Source organism: Aulonocara sp. 'chitande type north' Nkhata Bay, linkage group LG11 (assembly GCF_057382095.1).
Source record: "Aulonocara sp. 'chitande type north' Nkhata Bay isolate Kocher_YH1m ecotype deep benthic linkage group LG11, A_spYH_male_GT1.1, whole genome shotgun sequence".
In the NCBI taxonomy this organism is placed as follows: domain Eukaryota; kingdom Metazoa; phylum Chordata; class Actinopteri; order Cichliformes; family Cichlidae; genus Aulonocara; species Aulonocara sp. 'chitande type north' Nkhata Bay.
Window position 1 is genome coordinate 20767274 of NC_141354.1, and position 18197 is coordinate 20785470.

The 18197-nt window shown below is 38.1% G+C and overlaps 1 protein-coding gene across 2 annotated transcripts in view; it reads left to right on the plus strand.

Annotated features, from left to right (window-relative positions):
• The first annotated feature begins 3393 nt into the window (after window positions 1-3393).
• Window positions 3394-18197, plus strand: part of LOC147318869 (sialic acid-binding Ig-like lectin 14) — a 35676-nt gene continuing 20872 nt past the window's right edge. Inside the window, exons 1-8 of one of the 2 annotated variants that reach the window (XM_086311030.1) lie at window positions 14339-14442; window positions 14846-15256; window positions 15536-15856; window positions 15980-16237; window positions 16593-16850; window positions 16943-17227; window positions 17436-17541; window positions 17640-17709. In XM_086311030.1, coding sequence (XP_086167156.1) covers window positions 14382-14442; window positions 14846-15256; window positions 15536-15856; window positions 15980-16237; window positions 16593-16850; window positions 16943-17227; window positions 17436-17541; window positions 17640-17709 — 1770 coding nt within the window. In that variant the 5' untranslated portion in view covers window positions 14339-14381. Of the gene's footprint in view, window positions 3459-3982; window positions 4372-4596; window positions 4918-5033; window positions 5301-5890; window positions 6161-14338; window positions 14443-14845; window positions 15257-15535; window positions 15857-15979; window positions 16238-16592; window positions 16851-16942; window positions 17228-17435; window positions 17542-17639; window positions 17710-18197 lie in introns of those variants that run through there. The other variant, XM_086311029.1, reaches the window with a different exon arrangement.

An 18197-nucleotide genomic window follows, 5' to 3' on the forward strand; every position in this document is an offset into this window, starting at 1 on the left:
TCGCAGTATATTATTCTTAGAAATTGACTTGCAACACACATACTTTGTGACACACACACACACACACACACACACACACAGACAGACAGCATCAGGACCTGCGTAACAGGAAATGTGATTATATTTGCATATTGACGATGTAACCTATAAAAATAAACGAATACTGCAGTTCGGTGTGATTTGCTCTGAGCTTTTCACCCGTGCCGCACGTTGTCAATCTTAAGTGTCTCAGTGTTGTTTATTCACCTGACTGTTTGTTAACTGTAAATCTCTGACACTCTGTTAGCAACCAAAGTAACCACAGTGAAGTTATCAGAGCAGCAATATCTGTGAACAGTTTCACTTAGTGATGGAAATATCAACCATATCAGACAACATGACCCAGAGTCATGAAACTACAGTAAAGCAGGGGGAAAAGCCCCAAGAAGGAAAAGTGATGTTGTGTTACAGTTTTAAGGCAGAGGAGGGTGGGAATGGTAAAATGCAATAAAAAGCTCACTTCGGACTTCCCACTGCGAGCACTTACATGAAACCTTGTATTGGATGAATTTGCTCCCTTGCAAGAATAAATACTCCAGTTCTTGACTGTTGTTCATTTTTCTTAATTTGTATTCTGACATAGCACAATGTTGATAATTTGTTGAGCTGACCCTTTGAAATAAGATAATAGTGTAACTTATATGTTATTATGAAACTTTGCACTTTCCTTTCCTTTATTCATACTTTTCATTAGACAACACAGCAGTAGCTGAACATACAAAGATACACTGTCAATTTGAATTGGAATCTTATGGCAAATGGAGTGCTTCTCTTGACCACTGCTAATGTATTTATGTGTGTGAATGTCATCTTTATGTATTCCATCAATATTTTGTGTTTTAAAGGTTCTATAGTGGCTCCTTTGAAGACCCAGGCTTTCTTTTTCCTGCTCAAGAAACCCAAGGGAACACAAGCATCTGTTGTAGCTGAAACAGAGTTTTATACCAGTTTGGAAAACTGAAACTGAGTTTAATCAAATTCAAATTAAATCAGATTTCTTTTTGGATTTTGAATCATTTGATTTTCGATGACAAGAAAAACACGTTTTTGGCTGTCAGATGTGCTTCAGAGATGAGTACCAGTTCACCCCGAGCACATCTGACAGACATGAAAGGGTCTTGAAAAGCTGTGAAGAATGTTATATTGTACCTGTAACATTTTTCAGCGTGTCCGGTTTGGCAGTGGTTTCATGCAGTTAGATTATGCAGGAGGATGAAGGAATTGACACTACTGACGTGCCCACCAAGCTCTCCTAACTTAAATCCAACAGAAAACCGTTGGGACATTACGTTTTGGTCCATCCAATGCCACCAAATTACACCTCACACCGTCCAGGAAATCAGAGATGCCCTGCTCCAGATTTGGGAGGACACCCCCCAGCGTCATCTCATTAGGAGCATGCCCTGCATACAAACATGTGAAGTCCATACAAACTACTAAGTACCATTTGAAGTTGCTCTAATGAAATTTTGTCAGATTAGCATGTTGCATAATTTTTTCACTTTGATTTTTAGGTGTCTGTGAATTCAACCCTCTGTAAGTTAAAAAATGTCATTTCCATCAACTGATGTGGCATCCTTTCATTCCTAACACATTACCCTAGGATTACTACAGAAGCTCATACAGGACACTAGCCTGTAAAAATAATTTTCTTTCTATGGTCTCTGCAGATTGAGGGAGCCTTGTTGCATTCTGTTAAGACAGTTCTCACTTTCTAGAAGGTGTCATTCTCCCCCCCCCCCTATCAAAGACATCAGATCATTTGTTAATCTGACAGACTGCCTAGTCTTAAAGAATCTGTCTCAACTTACTGAATTGGCCATAACCAGGAATCAGTAAATCCAGGTCTGAAGTTATTTGAACCATGCTTATAACACAGATGTGCTGAAGAATGTTTCCGTGCCCGAATGTTTTGGGTGTTAATGTCGCCTTCAGACATGAACATCTCTGTCTGATCTGTGGTAAATTAGTCAACCTTGTATAAATTTGGTTTTTGATAGTTCCATTCAGTTATTATTGTGTCTGGTTTACTTCCTAGTTAGCGTCCTGCCATTCCTCCCACACTGCCTTAGAAACCCATGATTCCTTCTGGAGTGTAAGTGGTGTAGTAGCACATCAACAGCAGTCAGGTTTTGGGATTCTCTTTGGAAAAAAAAAAAACTTATGGGAAACTCACCTGCCTGCTTGCTGTTTTTTAATTCATACGGTTTATGAGACATTTGAGTTTGCTAGACCTGAAAAATAAAAGACACTAAAAAAGAGGAAGAAAAAGAGAAAGACTGATGCAGAATATGGAGGTTCATAGAAGACTTGAAAATTTAAGTATTTGTTCACTGAAGTAAGAGTTAAAGCACCACACACCACACAATGTTGCAACTCAAATAGACTGCAAACGAGAGGTTTCCATAGAGACAGAAGGCACAACAGCGCCTTAGTAAGAATAGTAAAGATACCACAGAATATTAATAGATAAAGAAAAAAATCTAAATATGCAGAAGTCAAAGGAGCTTGCAAAGAAAATTTTGTGTGTGTGGGCTTCCGGTACGATGACCTGGATGACTGAGAACCTTCACAGACATAAATATGCAGAAGTGTTGCAGAGAGGCTGTATGTGGCTGAAAAATGGAAATGCTGTGAGAGTTTATTTTAAATCCTTTAAGCTGTTTAATGTCTTCAATGTGCCTCAAGAATCCTTTCTAATGTGACTTTTTAATTTTAATACATGCAGCCATTAACAAAGCTTGTTTATTGCTGTATGTGTTGTACTATGTTGAAGTGACGTAAAACTGAGCAAAATGTCTCATGAAAAACTGAATTAAGTACTTCTGCTGGTGTGTCAAATTCTTAAGTTAAGATACAGGTTTTTACCAAAAATAAATAATAATAATGAACATATATAAGATGTTTAGTGCAACAGAACATGCTATATTTATGAAAGCCAGTTTGTAAAAATCAATAGTGTCTGCTAAGAATTTAGTTGCAAAATGAGGAAGAAATAGAGATGAGGAAGTGAAACCTGAGATTAAAAAGTCAGCAGAGATCATTGTGCAGAGAAGACTGATAAACAGCAAATACACTGAGGTAAAAAATGTGTAAAATATATTCAAAATATATTTAAAACTCTTAATGAACACTGTTTCCAATTGTCTTTCACTGTTGATAAAAGTAGGAGCTGACTCAGTGCTGGGAAATGAAAAAAAAAGGCTGGATGATTAAAGATCGTTATGCATTCATTATGCACTGTGAAATAAGTGAGCATGTGACATCCTTTAGAGACATTTCTGGACATTTACTTCATATGCTGCATGTTTGTCTGTGCAGGGAGAAACTGAATGTGCCAAGGATCAAATCAAGATGTTGGTTCTGATCTGGTCAGCTGTACTTTTCTCTGTGACGGGCAGTGATGCTGACACAGGTTTGTATCCTCTTTACAATTTTATAATTCTGCATATAATAAATAATCTTCCAACATTTGAATGTAACACTGTTTTTTTGGACATACGTCCAGGTTATAAATATTTCTTCTTATCTGTTGACTCGTGGTGTCATTTAAAAAAAAGTTGTGCACACACAGCAAATGCTAATGCATATACTATTATATATTGTACATATGTTTATTAGTCTCAGATTTAGCCATTCTTATATTTTGCTTGTTTTACGTCATTGTATTTTTGCACAACTCTGCTGCTTGTGAAGGTCGCACACAAGAATTTCACTCGCATGTACTGTACCAGTGTACCTGCACATGTGATGTGACAATAAAAGTGATGTGATGTGATGTAATGTAAAAAACAAACAAACTTGCAAAGAGATTGCAAACAAAACATAAAGAAACAGCAAAGGCCAATGCAGTCTCAAGAAACAAATTCATCTTTGCTTGCCTAAAACTAAAGTCTGTTTATTTTATCTCCTCCTTTACATTTGCAGGTGATTCAGAAATGAGAAATCCACAGTGTGACAGAGAATACTGCATCACTCTTAATGTGAGAAAGCTGACAGCAGAGGCTGGACTCTATGTTGTGATCCCGTGTTCTTTCAAGACTGCTGAAGGCTTTGAAACCCAACATATAGTGTGGTATAAATGTGAAGCATCAGAAGCAGGATGTGATCGCCCTGTCATGATATTTCACACCAACAAAAGCACTGATGTTCAACCTGAGTTTGAAGGACGAGTGTCACTTATCGAGCATGTCATTCAGAACAACTGCAGCATCATCATCAATAATCTCAAAGAGTCTGATTCTGGATCATATCACCTCAGAGTTATTGGTGAAGTGAATAGGAAGACAGATGCATTTACATTTATTCCTAAAGTTAATGTCTCTGTTAAAGGTATGAAAAGCTCGATCAAAAACAATCATGTAGGAAATTGAAATGTAGTTCAACATGCTTGTGTTTTATTGTATCTGTGAAACATTTTGCACATTTGCTGACCCTTGTATGCAGCTTATAAGAAGTGCAACAATTCCCGATAAACATCTACTTAAATTTCTGGAGTTTTTTTCCTCTTTTAATTCAAGTTCATTTGATTCCACTAATGTACTGTGTTCCCACCAGGTCTTAAACAAAAACCCACAGTAATGATTCCCACACTGACAGAGGGACAGCAGGCCACTCTGACCTGCACTGCTCCTGGTCTCTGCTCTGGATCTGTTCCTGAAATCACCTGGACATGGAGAGGAGCAGGAGGGACTGAATCTTACATTGCAAGGAACAGTACTGATTACAAGACAGAGAATCTGACAGCTTTCACACAGAGTCATGTCTCAACTTTGACCTTTAATGCTTTGGCTAAACACCACAACACCAGTATCACTTGCAAGATCAGCTTTACAGATAAAACAACTACAGAAGGGAGTTCAACTTTGACTGTGAACTGTGAGTATTTCTAAATCTAAATATTTCTATCTAAAATATTCAGAATGCTATTGAATGTTATAGTGCTTTTGAAGAAAAGTCAGGAAGTTATATGGAATGTGTCCTTTGTCACATAGACGTGAAGAAAATTAAAATCACTAAGGATACAAGTGTGAAGGAGGGTGAAGCTCTGAATCTGACCTGCAGTGTAGAAAGTTTTCCCCCATCTCTGATCATCTGGTCTAAACATAGTTCCAACACGAGCCTGCACAATGACACTGGATCAGCAACTCTCTCCATGCTGAATATGACAACGAAAGATTCTGGCCAGTACATCTGTACAGCTAAATATATGAACAATATAGTCAACAATACAGACACCAAAGTCAATGTAACAGTCATATGTAAGTACAAACCTTGTTTTTAATGTATTCATTATTATTATTATTGTTATTATTATTATTATTATAAATGTTATTATTAATATTAATGACAACTGAAAGATGAGTTTAGCATTAGAGCCCCAAGAAGGGTCCTTTTTTTTGTTGGGTCTGTGTTTCCACAGGCCCTGCTAGTTTAGAGACTTATTCATCATGAAGAACACAAGACAAAACAGAACATCTTCAACCGGTCTTTAACTTGCTAACAAGGGAAGCCTTGGTCTCATCACCTGTCTCTAGCCCAAATCCTTCAAAGAGCAGCTCTCCTCGCAGCTATTTATTGACATGACAGTTACAATACACATCACAGCACAAGCACCTCCCACCGTAACCCCCCCCCCAATGGTTCTAAGACAAGGCACTATGTGTGTGTGTGTGTGTGTGTGTGTGTGTGTTTGTGTGCGTGTGTGTGTGACTTCCTGATCACAACATCCTTGGTCATAAGGAGAGTAATCTCCCCCACACCCAATATATGGTTCAATTCCTGTATTGGTTCACCATGCACAACACAGTAAATTACTTTAGTAAATAAATTACTAAAATGTGTTTTACAGATAAAAGGAAGCCTCAGATCATTGGAAATACAACCGTTAAACTGGGAGATGTTCTGAATCTGACCTGCAGTGTCGAAAGCTTCCCTCCAGCTCTTATAGTCTGGAGAAGTACCAACACAAACCTTCTGACTAAAACTGATCTGCACAATGACACTGGATCAGCTACACTTGTCATTCAGAATGTGACAGCAGAACATTCTGGACAGTACATCTGTGCAACCAAACATCTGCACACAACTGTGACTTCATATGTCAACGTGACTGTGACATGTAAGTAGACGGCACTGATCTTAAATCTGAATGTCATCCTTACGCTAAAATCAATGCTTCACTTGTTTAATGATCCTAAACATGCGCTTACAGGGTTTTCAAAAATAGTGAATGGCTCTGGATGTGTGCTTCAGTCAGAGGTTTTGACCTGTGTGTGTATCAGTGAAGGGTTTCCTTTACCTACTGTCAAATGGCCATTTCTGAAGAACAGCACTGATTACTCTGTCTTTACCACTGTGTCAAACCACACAGTAAACAGCACAGTCAGTTTAACTGTGAAAAACAATGGCAGCACTACTTTAGAATGTGTCAGCAACAATGGAATGGGGGAAGCAGAAGAAAGTCTCACAATCCAAAAAAACTTGCCAGACAATAATAGTAAGTATTTCCAACCAAACATTTTTGAACACCAATTTAACCTCTTAGGACCACACTTGTTAATGCAATCTTTGTAAAAAGACAATCTTCAAACACACATTTGCAGTATGCATTTTAAGCAACATGGAACCAACTTTATTCCTTTTTAAATTCACTTCAATTCACAGTTTTTAGGCTGGAATACCTGAACGTCATCATTGTCTTGTTCACTGGGACAGTTCTTGCAACAATCATTTGCTTTTTAGCTAAAAATTGCTACAGGTAAGGCTACAGGTGTCTAATTATTATTAGGTTTTCTCTGTAGAGGAATTTGAACATGAATTTGTCTCTCTATCTTTTTCTTCAGAAAAAAACAGAACATTCAAAAATTGAGAACTTCAGATGAGATTTTGGAGATGGAGACACATCAAAATAAACTGGTATTAATTCATCAGACATTTTTTGATTTACTTGTCAAAATAGGAGTTTCTGCACAAATTTTGATGTCTTTGAAGCATCCATAGTTTACTTGTTTACATTTTACCGAAAGTTCCCACATAAAGGTTCTGCAAGAAAGTGGTTCAGATTAAGATTAGCCTTAATAACAAGATTATTTTGATTTTGTATACAGTGGTGTGAAAAAGTGGTTGCCCCAGTTTCCTATTTTATTTGTATGTTTGTCAGAGTTAAACATTTCAGATCATAAAATAACTTTAGATATTAGACAAAGAAAAAAAGTCAACACAAAAGGCGGTTTAGTTAGGCCGCTCCTAAGTCTTCAGTTTGTTTTTCCTAAGCCATTCAGAGGTGGACTTGCTGGTGTGTTTTGGATCACTGGCAAAATAGTTTTTTCCCCCTTTATGCTCATTTACTCAACACTGGTTTTCACCTTGGAACTCTCTCATGGATGCCATTTTTGCCCAGTCTCTTGTTTATGGTTGCATCACTGAACTTAACTGAGGCAAGTGAGGCCTGCAGTTCTTTGGATATTGTTCTGGGGTCTTTAATGACCTCTTGGATGAGTTTTCACAATTTAGTTTTTAGGGCAATTTGTCATGGTCCTGGGTCGTGCGACCCGGTGTTTTGTGTTTAGTCTATTTTGATGTTTATTGATTGTTTAGGTTCATTAAGGTAGTCCAGCCATTTGTATATATCACCCTTGCATTACGTCTCCCTTGCCCTTCGTGTGTTTATGTCTGTGCGTCTTGTACTGTCAAGTTCATGCTGTCAGTTATGTCACCTCCCCCTGTACTACGTCTCCCCGGTTCATGTCTCATGTTTCCTGTTTTACTTTGAAGGCCTGCATTCACTGTCAGTGTATTCAGTTTCACTCCTCCTGTCCTGTCGTTAAGTTCATGTGTGTCAGCTGCGTTTCCATGTGTGGCCACTTCCCCTGATCATCCCTCATGTGTATTTAGTCTCTGTGTTTCTTACAGTCTGTGTCGCGTCGTCTGTGTTCCCACCCTCCGTGTTTCCATGCCCGGTCTGTTGTATTCTAAGTCATAGCCTTACCTTAGTTCATTCCCAGTTTAGGTTTCTGTTTAGTTATTGCTTTTGTGCTGCCCTTATTCTTGTTTGTTTCTCTTGTGTTACCAGCCACAATAAAAGGCTCACCTTCTGTTAAAGCTCACTTCCGTCTGCTCACTTGTGTACGCACCTGGGTCCATTACACGCATTCTCCACTCGGTCCGTCACAGCGGACCGTGACACAATTTTGGTCAGCCGGCCACTCCAGATCACCACTATTCCATGTTTTTGCCATTTGTGGATAATGCCTCTCACTGAGGTTTGCATGGATTCCCACAGATTTAGAAATGTCTTTATAACCTTTTCCAGACTGACACATCTCAATTACATTGTTTCTTAACTGTTGCTGAATTTCCCTGTATTGCAATATGAGGCCTACTCAACTTTGCCATGCAGGTCCTATTTACAGTAAGTAATTTCTTGATTGAAAATGGGTGTGGCAGTAATCAGGCCAGAAATTGAACTCAAAAGATGAGATACACCACCATAACTTTTTCATAAATGGCCATGTAGCTTTGGATTTTTTCCCTCTTAATAATGTATACTGTCATTTAGAAAATACATTTTGTGTTCAGTTGTGTTATCTTTGTCTAATATTTAAATTTGTTTGATTATCTGAAACATTTAATTGTAACAAACACTTTTTCACACCACTGTGTGCACTTTAAAGTGGATATGAAACACCACATGTATAAAGGTTAATTTAAATCATGGAATCCTGCTCTCAAAAACTGACATAGATGTGACACTGTCTTCGAAGCTGGACTTTTTTAAAAGTTAAAGATAATAGAACTTGTTTAGCACAATCTTGTGTTTTGGTCAGTAGCCTTACATTAGTTTATGTTAACTAACTAATAACAAAAGAATAACATTGTGGAAAGTAATGACTCTAAAACTAAAAAGTTGTTTAAGGGGGTCATCTTTATACTGTCCCTGGCTGCAACAATGAATTTTATCATAAGAAACCAAGGATCCAATGTCCACTTTCACTGTCTCTCTTTAGCAGTAATTGGAATTGAAGTGTAAATCTATGCAATATTAATTTCATGCATAAAGGGACACCATGAGTTTTAGCTGAGAGCATGTAGTGTTTCAAATCCTTGTCATGTCTTCTTTAACAGTTTTTTTTTAAGTACATTGTAAGCGATTGCAATAAATTAAGCTTCAGTTCTTTCATCAAGCTGATTGTCAGGGCATAAAAAGAAAAATAACCTAGAATGAAAGAATGTAAATGTACAAGACAAGATGAGTCTCTTTTCCTTTGTCTTTAACAGGTATATAATGGTCAAGCATTACAAGACAATCAGACCCTGAGCTCAAACAGTGGGCCAAAGGAAGTGGAGTATGCCAATATTAATTTTTCCCTGCTGAAAAGAAACAGTGACTGGGAGGCAGCAAGGAAGCAAGAGAGCACAAAGACAGACTATGCTGAAATTAAGAAAGTGGTCGAAGAACAATGGGGAGATGATGCTGGGGAGGAAGGAGACATATTGGAGGGACAAGAGAAGAATGTGATAATGGAGCTGAAACAATGTGAACCAGAAAGGGTAGAAGGGCGAGATGAGACAGTGAATGAAATGTGAAGGATATAACCAATAGAATTTGAGTAATGTTTTGTTATGGAGTTAATTAAAAACATTATTAAGCTATCAGAGTGTCCATTTAGGAGCCCAAGACCACCTCAGTGATTAATGCTCTCAGACTGGTTTTTGATGCTTTGATTGAGAAGGATAAATATATTGGCATATCGGTCATCAAAAATATAGTTCTTAAAGCCAATTGTAGTTCCCATTTTGAGCAAATATTAATCAACTGAATTTTTAAGGAAAGGGACAGGTCAGCCTCTCGCTCTCTCAACTGTTTATCACATTCTAATAATATTAACTATTTGAATTGAGCAAAAAAGAGACAGTATAGATTAAAAGGCATTTAGAATAATGAGTGGGAAGACAAAGACAATATGTTAAAGCTAATATATATTAAAGCTAAGTTTAAATGTCTTTCTTGAAACAATCAAAACTTACCAGAAAAATATAAGCTACCTATTGCATTTTTAATGATATATGCTTAACTTCATTGTTTTTACTCTTTGAGGGGAAATTCTTTTTTCCCCTCTGGCCATTTTTTACACACACTAGTTGCAGACAGAGTAAGCCACATGGCCACCAAGTAAACATCAAAAGTAGTAATATACCTGTAGCTTTTTTTGCCCCCCCCCCACCCCGAGGGCATTCCCCCCCCCCCCCCCACCCCTCACCCCCTCAGTGCTGATTATTCAAACCCTGTTTAAAATGTGACACATATGTTGTCCGAAAACATTTCCTCTAAATTTGCAAAGTTACTGATTTAGAAAATATATATTTTCGAATTTTTAGTTGCATGTCAAACATATGATAGACTCTTGAGCATATTTGTATAGCTAAATTCACAATGGTATAACCGTGCTAAATAAAAGAGGCCCAAGCACCAATGCACTCTAATCCACTCCGCTAAACTGTATGTTGATAAGTACATGAAGCGTACCTCTACCTCTACAGCTGAAAACAGTTTGTATCCGCACTCTGAGGGTCTGCTGAATTGTTTTTAATATGGCACTTTTTGACGAACAGCAGATGATGAAATCCTCTTTATTGTAGAAACTGTCCCTAAGCTATTGTTGCTCATACTTACTGAGGTCCCTAGCTACTTCCTTACTATGTCAGTAAACTTTTTTGAAAAGGAAGCTGTTATAGATTTAAAGAAACATCTTAATTGAAGCAAAGGCAAAAAAAAAAACTGGAATGAATTTTATGTGACTGTTCATATTAAAGCCAACAAGTGAAAATCCAAAAACGGCTCCAATCCTTTGTATTAATGATCTCCCCCTCTCTCTCTCTCTCTCTCTCTCTGTGTGTGTGTGTGTGTGTGTGTGTGTGTGTGTGTGTGTGTGTGTGTGTTGTGTCTATGCATTGTATGTGTGTGAGAGGTGCTGACGTGTTGGGGTAGGGTGAGTGTGTGTGTGTTCTGTAGTGTGGTCGCGAAACAGTTTGCTAGTCTGCTAGTCCTGATTTGGATGCACCTGTCGTGTCTACCTGAGGGCAGCAAGTACAACAGGTGGGCTGCAGGATGGGTGGAGTCTCTTGTGATCTCCTCAGCTCTGAGGCAGTGGGATGTATAGATGTGAAACAGGGGAGGGGGCAGTCGATCTTCTACGCTGTGTTGACCACTGTGGAGTCTCTTCTGTTGAGTCTGGGTACAGCGTGTTTGTGAACCATGCCTAAGTAAATTAATCAATGGTATTTTATCAGCTTTATCAGCTCCCTTTTATCTCAGGGCACACTAAAGCAGATTGATCAGTATATTTGGTGCAGCCTCCTCCATATATATGAGCTCAGAACAGGCTGTGCAGGTGATCTGGGAAACTTTTGCATACAAAGATGTATTAATAAGTTTTCCTGAAAAGGCTTGGTATAAAATGTTTACATTTACATTTTTGAAGTATATGCTTCTGAACAGCAGTTGAGCAATGTGATAAAACTACTTGAAGCTGACCACAAAGACAGAGGAAGTACATTAGAGGTACTTAAGAAAGAGGAAGTGTTAGTTGAAAGCAGAGACACTCTATAACAAGACACAAGGATGCCCACACAAACATGCATCAACACGGAAACACTGAGAGAGAAGCAGAGGACAGAGACACTAGGGAACCTAATAAACAAGAATCTAAACAGGGAATAGAAGAAACTCAAAACCGACTAACTTCGAACTACTAATGAACCTAGGTATGAAAAGCTATTCCAAGGACAATCATGTCGAAAAAAAGATATTCAGTCATGTACAATAACATATTTAGTATTTTTATGGTCTTAATGGAGTATTCATTCTATAAGGGGATTGTTGACTCCTAGAAGTCGGTCATCTTGGATACAACTTTTGTTTTTTCAATAGGAAGAGGGCCATGTGACACATCAAACTCATTGGTAATGTCACAAGAAAAACAATGGTGTGCTTGAAGAAAAAGACTAAATTTTTCATGACATATATAATGTTGGTGATCACAATCCTCTGGGTACAGCTATGTAGACTCACACATACAACAAACTGCTGCACTGATCTTATTTTAAATGGTTAAAAATAATTTTCACAAATACAAGTGCAGAGCAGTGCATTGCTAAAACAATATTAAAATGAGCTACGTGGCAATACTAAGAGCAGCAGAGATGGTGCAGAATATAAATAAATACATAAGAAGCCTAAATATGCAGAAGTGTTTGCAGAGAGGCAGCAAACACTGAGAATGAGAGAGGGGACGTTTATTTTAAATTCTTAAGTTCTTTAATGCACTCAATCTGTCTCAAGGAACTTTTTTTTAACTGAGTACATAAGAAAGCACTTATATAGCAATAAAATGATGTTGTATCGGTGGTATGATGTTGAAGTAATGTAAATGCTGCCAAAATCTTCATCTTGGACTCCATCCACAAACATCTGGAGCTCCCTGACTCCTCCGCCAGACTTCTGTTTGCTGATTTCTCATCAGCGTTCAACACTCTGCAGCCTCATATCCTGGCCACTAAACTTTCCACCCGATTTCACCTGGATGATCAGCTATTCCTGTGGATACTGGACTTTTTCACCAACAGGACTCAGAAAGTTGGGGTCAACAAGTCTCTTTCCGGTCTCTTTTCCACCTCCACTGGCTCCCCCCAGGGCTGTGTGCTCTCCCCCCTGCTCTTCATCCTCTACACCGATGACTGCAGATCCACACAGCCCAACTGTCACCTGGTTGAATATGCTGACAAAACATTTCTCCTGTCACTGCTGTCAGGCCCCTCACAACACCACAGGCCCACTCTTCAGGAGTTTGTAAAGTGTTGTGACAGCTCCAGACTTGAATTGAACATAGGCAAAACCAAAGAGATGGTGGTGACCTTCTCCAGTAGGCCGAGGGATCTGGCTGCTTCAGTCACCGCCACCATCCACGGGAAGCCAGTGGAGGTATTGAGGAGTACAAATACCTGGGAACCATCTTCAACAACCTCCTGAAATTCTCTGCCAACAGGCTATACCTCCTTAGGAAACTCAACTCCTTTGGAGTCAGCACACCCATCATGATGACTTTTTACTATGCCTTCCTGGAAAGCATCATGACCTTCTCCATCACCTGCTGGTTCCACTCCCTCAGCCTTCAGAACAGGAACAGACTGCAGCACACTCCATCAGTGTGCTCTAAAATCATTGGACTGCCTGTCAGAACTCTGGCATAGGTTTTCAGCCAACAGGCCCTTAGACAGGCAGCCAAAATCATCAACGACCCCTCTCACATTCTTCACCCAGGATCTCAATGGCTCCCCTCTGCAGGAAATGCGGCTGTTACACCCCGGCCTAGGCAACCGGAGTGCAACACGAAAAAAAGTAATGCGGCTGCATTTCCTGCAGGACTGAGAGAGGGAGAGCCACCTTTGTCCTCAAAGCCACTCTGCTTTTTAACTCCAGCCGATAAAAACATTTCCCACACCAGAAACATAAACTACATTCTTCTTACACTACTGACACTTTATTCACTTTTAGTCACTTGCGGTTATTTATTCACCTTCAGTCACTTTAATTTTAAAACTGTGTAATTTTAAAACTGTATATTCTGTATATTCTGTGTATTTATTATTTCACTTCTATTGCTTGTTCTTATTGTCCTTATCTTCCACGTATGCTGCTCGGCTGTTTGTTAATTGCCCCTTGGAGATAAATAAAGTCTTCTGATCCCGATTCTGATTCTGATATGAAAATATAAAACTTGTTGGAGCATCATTATTGGAATGTTAAAATAAGATAACATTATGTTTTAATAAACAATGTTATAATTATATATAGCATACAGAGGAACTTGAACGTCAGTCTGTAAAGTTGAGTGGTTTACTGAGAAACTTCCTGAAATCATTTTGCAAGAAGGAGGAAGAAAAAGAAAAGAGCGATGAGGATGAAAAACTTCAGTTTAGAGAGTCACCAGTCATCAGTGAGAAGAGAAGTTTTGAAGAACAAAGTAAAACAGGTAAAAATAAAATTGAATGTGGCTCAAAAAATCTTTTTAAAAGAAGAAATGTAAAGACTTTTTCACATCTGTAGCAGTGATGGTGAGTAAGACCATTATTTATTAATCAAATATTATAAGGCTGTCCTCTTATTTGGCAGTTAATATACATTTATATAATATTATATATATTATACATCTTTCTTTTGATGTGTGATGTGAACTGTTGGCTTTTTCTTTATTGCATTTTTTGTTTTGGTTTCTTTTTTGCTTCATCTGCTGGATAAGTTATTCTGTGGAGGGAGAGACTGAACGTCTCGAGCAACGAACATGTTTGTTCTCATCTGGTCGGCTCTGTTTGTCTCTGTGAAAGGAAGCATTGCTGACACAGGTTTGTATCTTGTCCTTTACTGTAATTCTGCTATATTTGTATTTGATATTTGCATGTAACACTCTTTTTCTGAAATGTATCCAGATGATAAGAATTTTTTATTATCAACAGTTCATCATAAATTTGTGCCTTTACTATGATCTATTGGCTCGTGTGCCATTTTAATTTAATGTTTTGTTAAACATGTCCTGAGATATTGTTGATGCACATCCAGGGAGATTCCATAGCCTGGATATAATAAGCTGTGAAATGAGAACATTATAGTAGTTGTGGAGTACAGCACAAACAAGCAGCCCGTGTAAAAGATAAAAGTTACTTCAATATCTTTAATTAGACATCATGTTTATTGTTGTAAAGTAAATATTCTTTATCACTATATTTATCTTTCCCTTTGCATTAACAGGTGCCTCTGCCTTGGTGCAAGAACACTGTGCCAAAGGATACTGTATTAATCTCACTGAGCGAGAACTAACGGCAGAGGCTGGACTCTGTGTTGTGGTCCCGTGTTCTTTTACTACTGGTGTTGGCTTTACACCCAAACATATAGTTTGGTACAAATGTGAAGCATCTCAACACAGGTGCAGTGAACCTGACATAATATTTCACAGCAACAACACTGAGAAAAAAGCTCAGGCTGAGTTTGAAGGACGAGTCTCACGTTTGGAGCCTGATGTGACTCAAAAAAACTGCAGCATCATCATTAATGATCTGAAAGAGTCTGATTCTGGATCATATCAGCTCAGAGTTACTGGTGTACTGAATGGAAAACAAGATGGATTCACATTCATTCCAAGAGTAACTGTCTCAGTTAAAGGTGAAAAAAGCTATTTCAAGGACAATCACGTTGAAAAAGAAGATATTTGTTCATGTACAATAACATATTTAGTATTTTTAAGGCCTTAATGAAGTATTCATTATTTTGGGGAATTGTTGACCTCTATGGTAGCTGGTAGGAACTGCAGCAGTTCCTGTTAAAACTTATGATTGCCATTAACCATTTTCATTAAATATCTTATTTGAAAAAACAGATTGATTTACTAGATGAACTTCAGATAGTTGATGTGTTTCTATAAATGCAATTTATTTTCATTAGGTCTTAATCTGAAGCCCACAGTAATGATTCCCACACTGACAGAGGGACAGCAGGCCACACTCACCTGCACTGCTCCTGGTCTCTGCTCTGGATCTGTTCCTGAAATCACCTGGACATGGAGAGGAGCAGGAGGGACTGAATCTTACATTAAAGGAAACAGCACTAATTTCAAGACTGAGAATCTGGTGGATTTCACACAAAGTCACATCTCAACTTTGACCTTTAACGCTTCATCTGAACACCACAACACCAGTATCACTTGCAAGATCAACTTCACATGTGGAAAAACTACAGAGGAGACTTTGACTGTAAATGTGAACTGTGGGTACTTCATAACCTATTGTTATTGTTTATATCTATTTATTTATTTGAAATCTATTGGATGATCAGTAGAGTCTGAAAAGGAAACAACATGATTGTAAAATGTATATTTTTATCTAACAGATAAGAAAGAAATTACAATCAGTGGCGTTACAACCGTTAAGGAGGGAGATGTTCTTAATCTGACCTGCAGTGTTGAAAGTTTCCCTCCATCCGTGATTGTGTGGTCTAAACTCGGTTCTGACACAAACCTGCACAATGACACTGGATCAGCTACACTTGTCATCTCTAATGCAACAGCAGAACATTCTGGACAGTACATCTGTGCAGTTACATATATGAACAATTCCCTGAAGAAGGATATCAGTGTCACAGTGATATGTAAGTACACAATTTTTTTGCTTTTAAGCAGAACATTTTTAGCAGTGGCCACATCTTTTATATATTGATGTAGAGTAAAACTTTATTCAGAAAGAGGAACACTGTAGACTGCACTATACGGGGGAAGTGAGAGGAAATGTATTAAGAGCCTTTTGAAACCTATTATGATAATGTACGGTGACCAAATTGTAATTTGCATTTTAATGACATTTGTGGCATTTTACACTTTGCATTTATTAAACTCGCGTTGTTATCATTCTTATCTTTCTTTTTTTTTGTGTTGAATTATTACATGTCGGTGTAACTTGCCCTCTCCTTAAATATACCACTGAAATCACTGAAATGTATTTTACAGATAACAGGGCTGCTCAGATCATTGGGAATACAACTGTTAGGGAGGGAGATGTTCTGAATCTGACCTGCAGTGTTGACAGTTTTCCTCCATCTGTGATTGTGTGGTCTAAACTTGGTTCTGACACAAAGCTGCACAATGACACTGGATCAGCTACACTTGTCGTCCATAATGTAACATCAGAACATTCAGGGCAGTACATCTGTACAGTAAAACATCTGGACACAACTCTGAATTCATATGTTGATGTAACTGTGACTTGTAAGTAGATGGCATGTATTTTTAACCTGAAGTTCATTAACATTATAGCTTGCAGCGTGTCCTGTTTTATGATTCTGACTACATGTTTAAAGGGCATACAAAGATACAGAATGGCTCAGGATGTGTGCTTCAGTCTGAGGGTTTGACCTGTGTGTGCATCAGTGAAGGCTTTCCTTTGCCTAACATCAAATGGCCTCTGTTGAATCACCACACTGAGTACTCTGTCATTACTAGTGTATCAAACCACACAGTCAACAGCACTGTCAGTCTCACTGTAAAAAACCATGGCAACAGCACTGTTGAATGTGTCAGCAACAATGTAAATGGAGAAGTAAGAGAGAACCTGCTGATCAATAACAACTTGTCCAAAAAAGATGGTAAGTTTTGTTTGGTTGTTGCTGTTGTTTTAAATTAAAACCCTTTCTGTAACATTTTTAACCACTTGACATTTTTACTACCATTTTCTGACCCATGTAATCTATGACCTATGTAATTAAGACAATCATTAGACTAGCCATTAGGTGTGCTGTATATAATTCAATATGTGAGTTAACAGGTTTTTCATGTTGTTTCCTTCGAGTGCAGAGCCGTCATCGGGTCTTAGGTGGCGATTTCTGGAAATTATCATTGCATTTTTGATTGGTGCAGTTCTTTCATCAGGTGTTTGCTTTTTGGCCAAAAAGTGTTACAGGTACAGAATTATTTTTGTAGTTATTACTAAGGTTTCTCTGTAGATTCAATTTAACATTCATTTCAACATTGTTTCTGTAAATATGCCCTTTTCTACAGGAAAGAAATGACGAGTTCTGGACATTTGAATGACACTTTTGTGATGCTGACACGTCCAGATGATCCACTGGTATTTATGTTAATTCGTCTTTTTTGATATAACTATTCAAATAGTTTAAATGAGTTTCAGCACAAATATCTCACATACATATGGTGGAAGTCTCATTGCTGCTGGTAATCCAGTGTCGCCACCTTTATTCTGCTAGGCGGTGTTTAACACAGCCTGGCGATTCTCAGGTGTACTCCAGCGCAATGCAGTAAGGGACAGATGGAGAGAGAAACCATGCAAATAGGATGGTTTGACTTAAAATATGAGACATCTCAACTTTCTGTCACAGTAAAACTTTGATCTTTAATATTCATGATACAACAAACATATAATAAAATAAATAAACAAATACACAAATGGAAACCAGAATTAAAGTAATGCAAAGTTTCTTTCTTGTGTAAAGCTAATTTTCAGGCCACCCAATGAGAACTCAAACCCTTTGAAGCATGAAAGACTATATACAAGATAAATCGATAGTATTCACAATGTTTGGCTGCCTGTAGCTGATA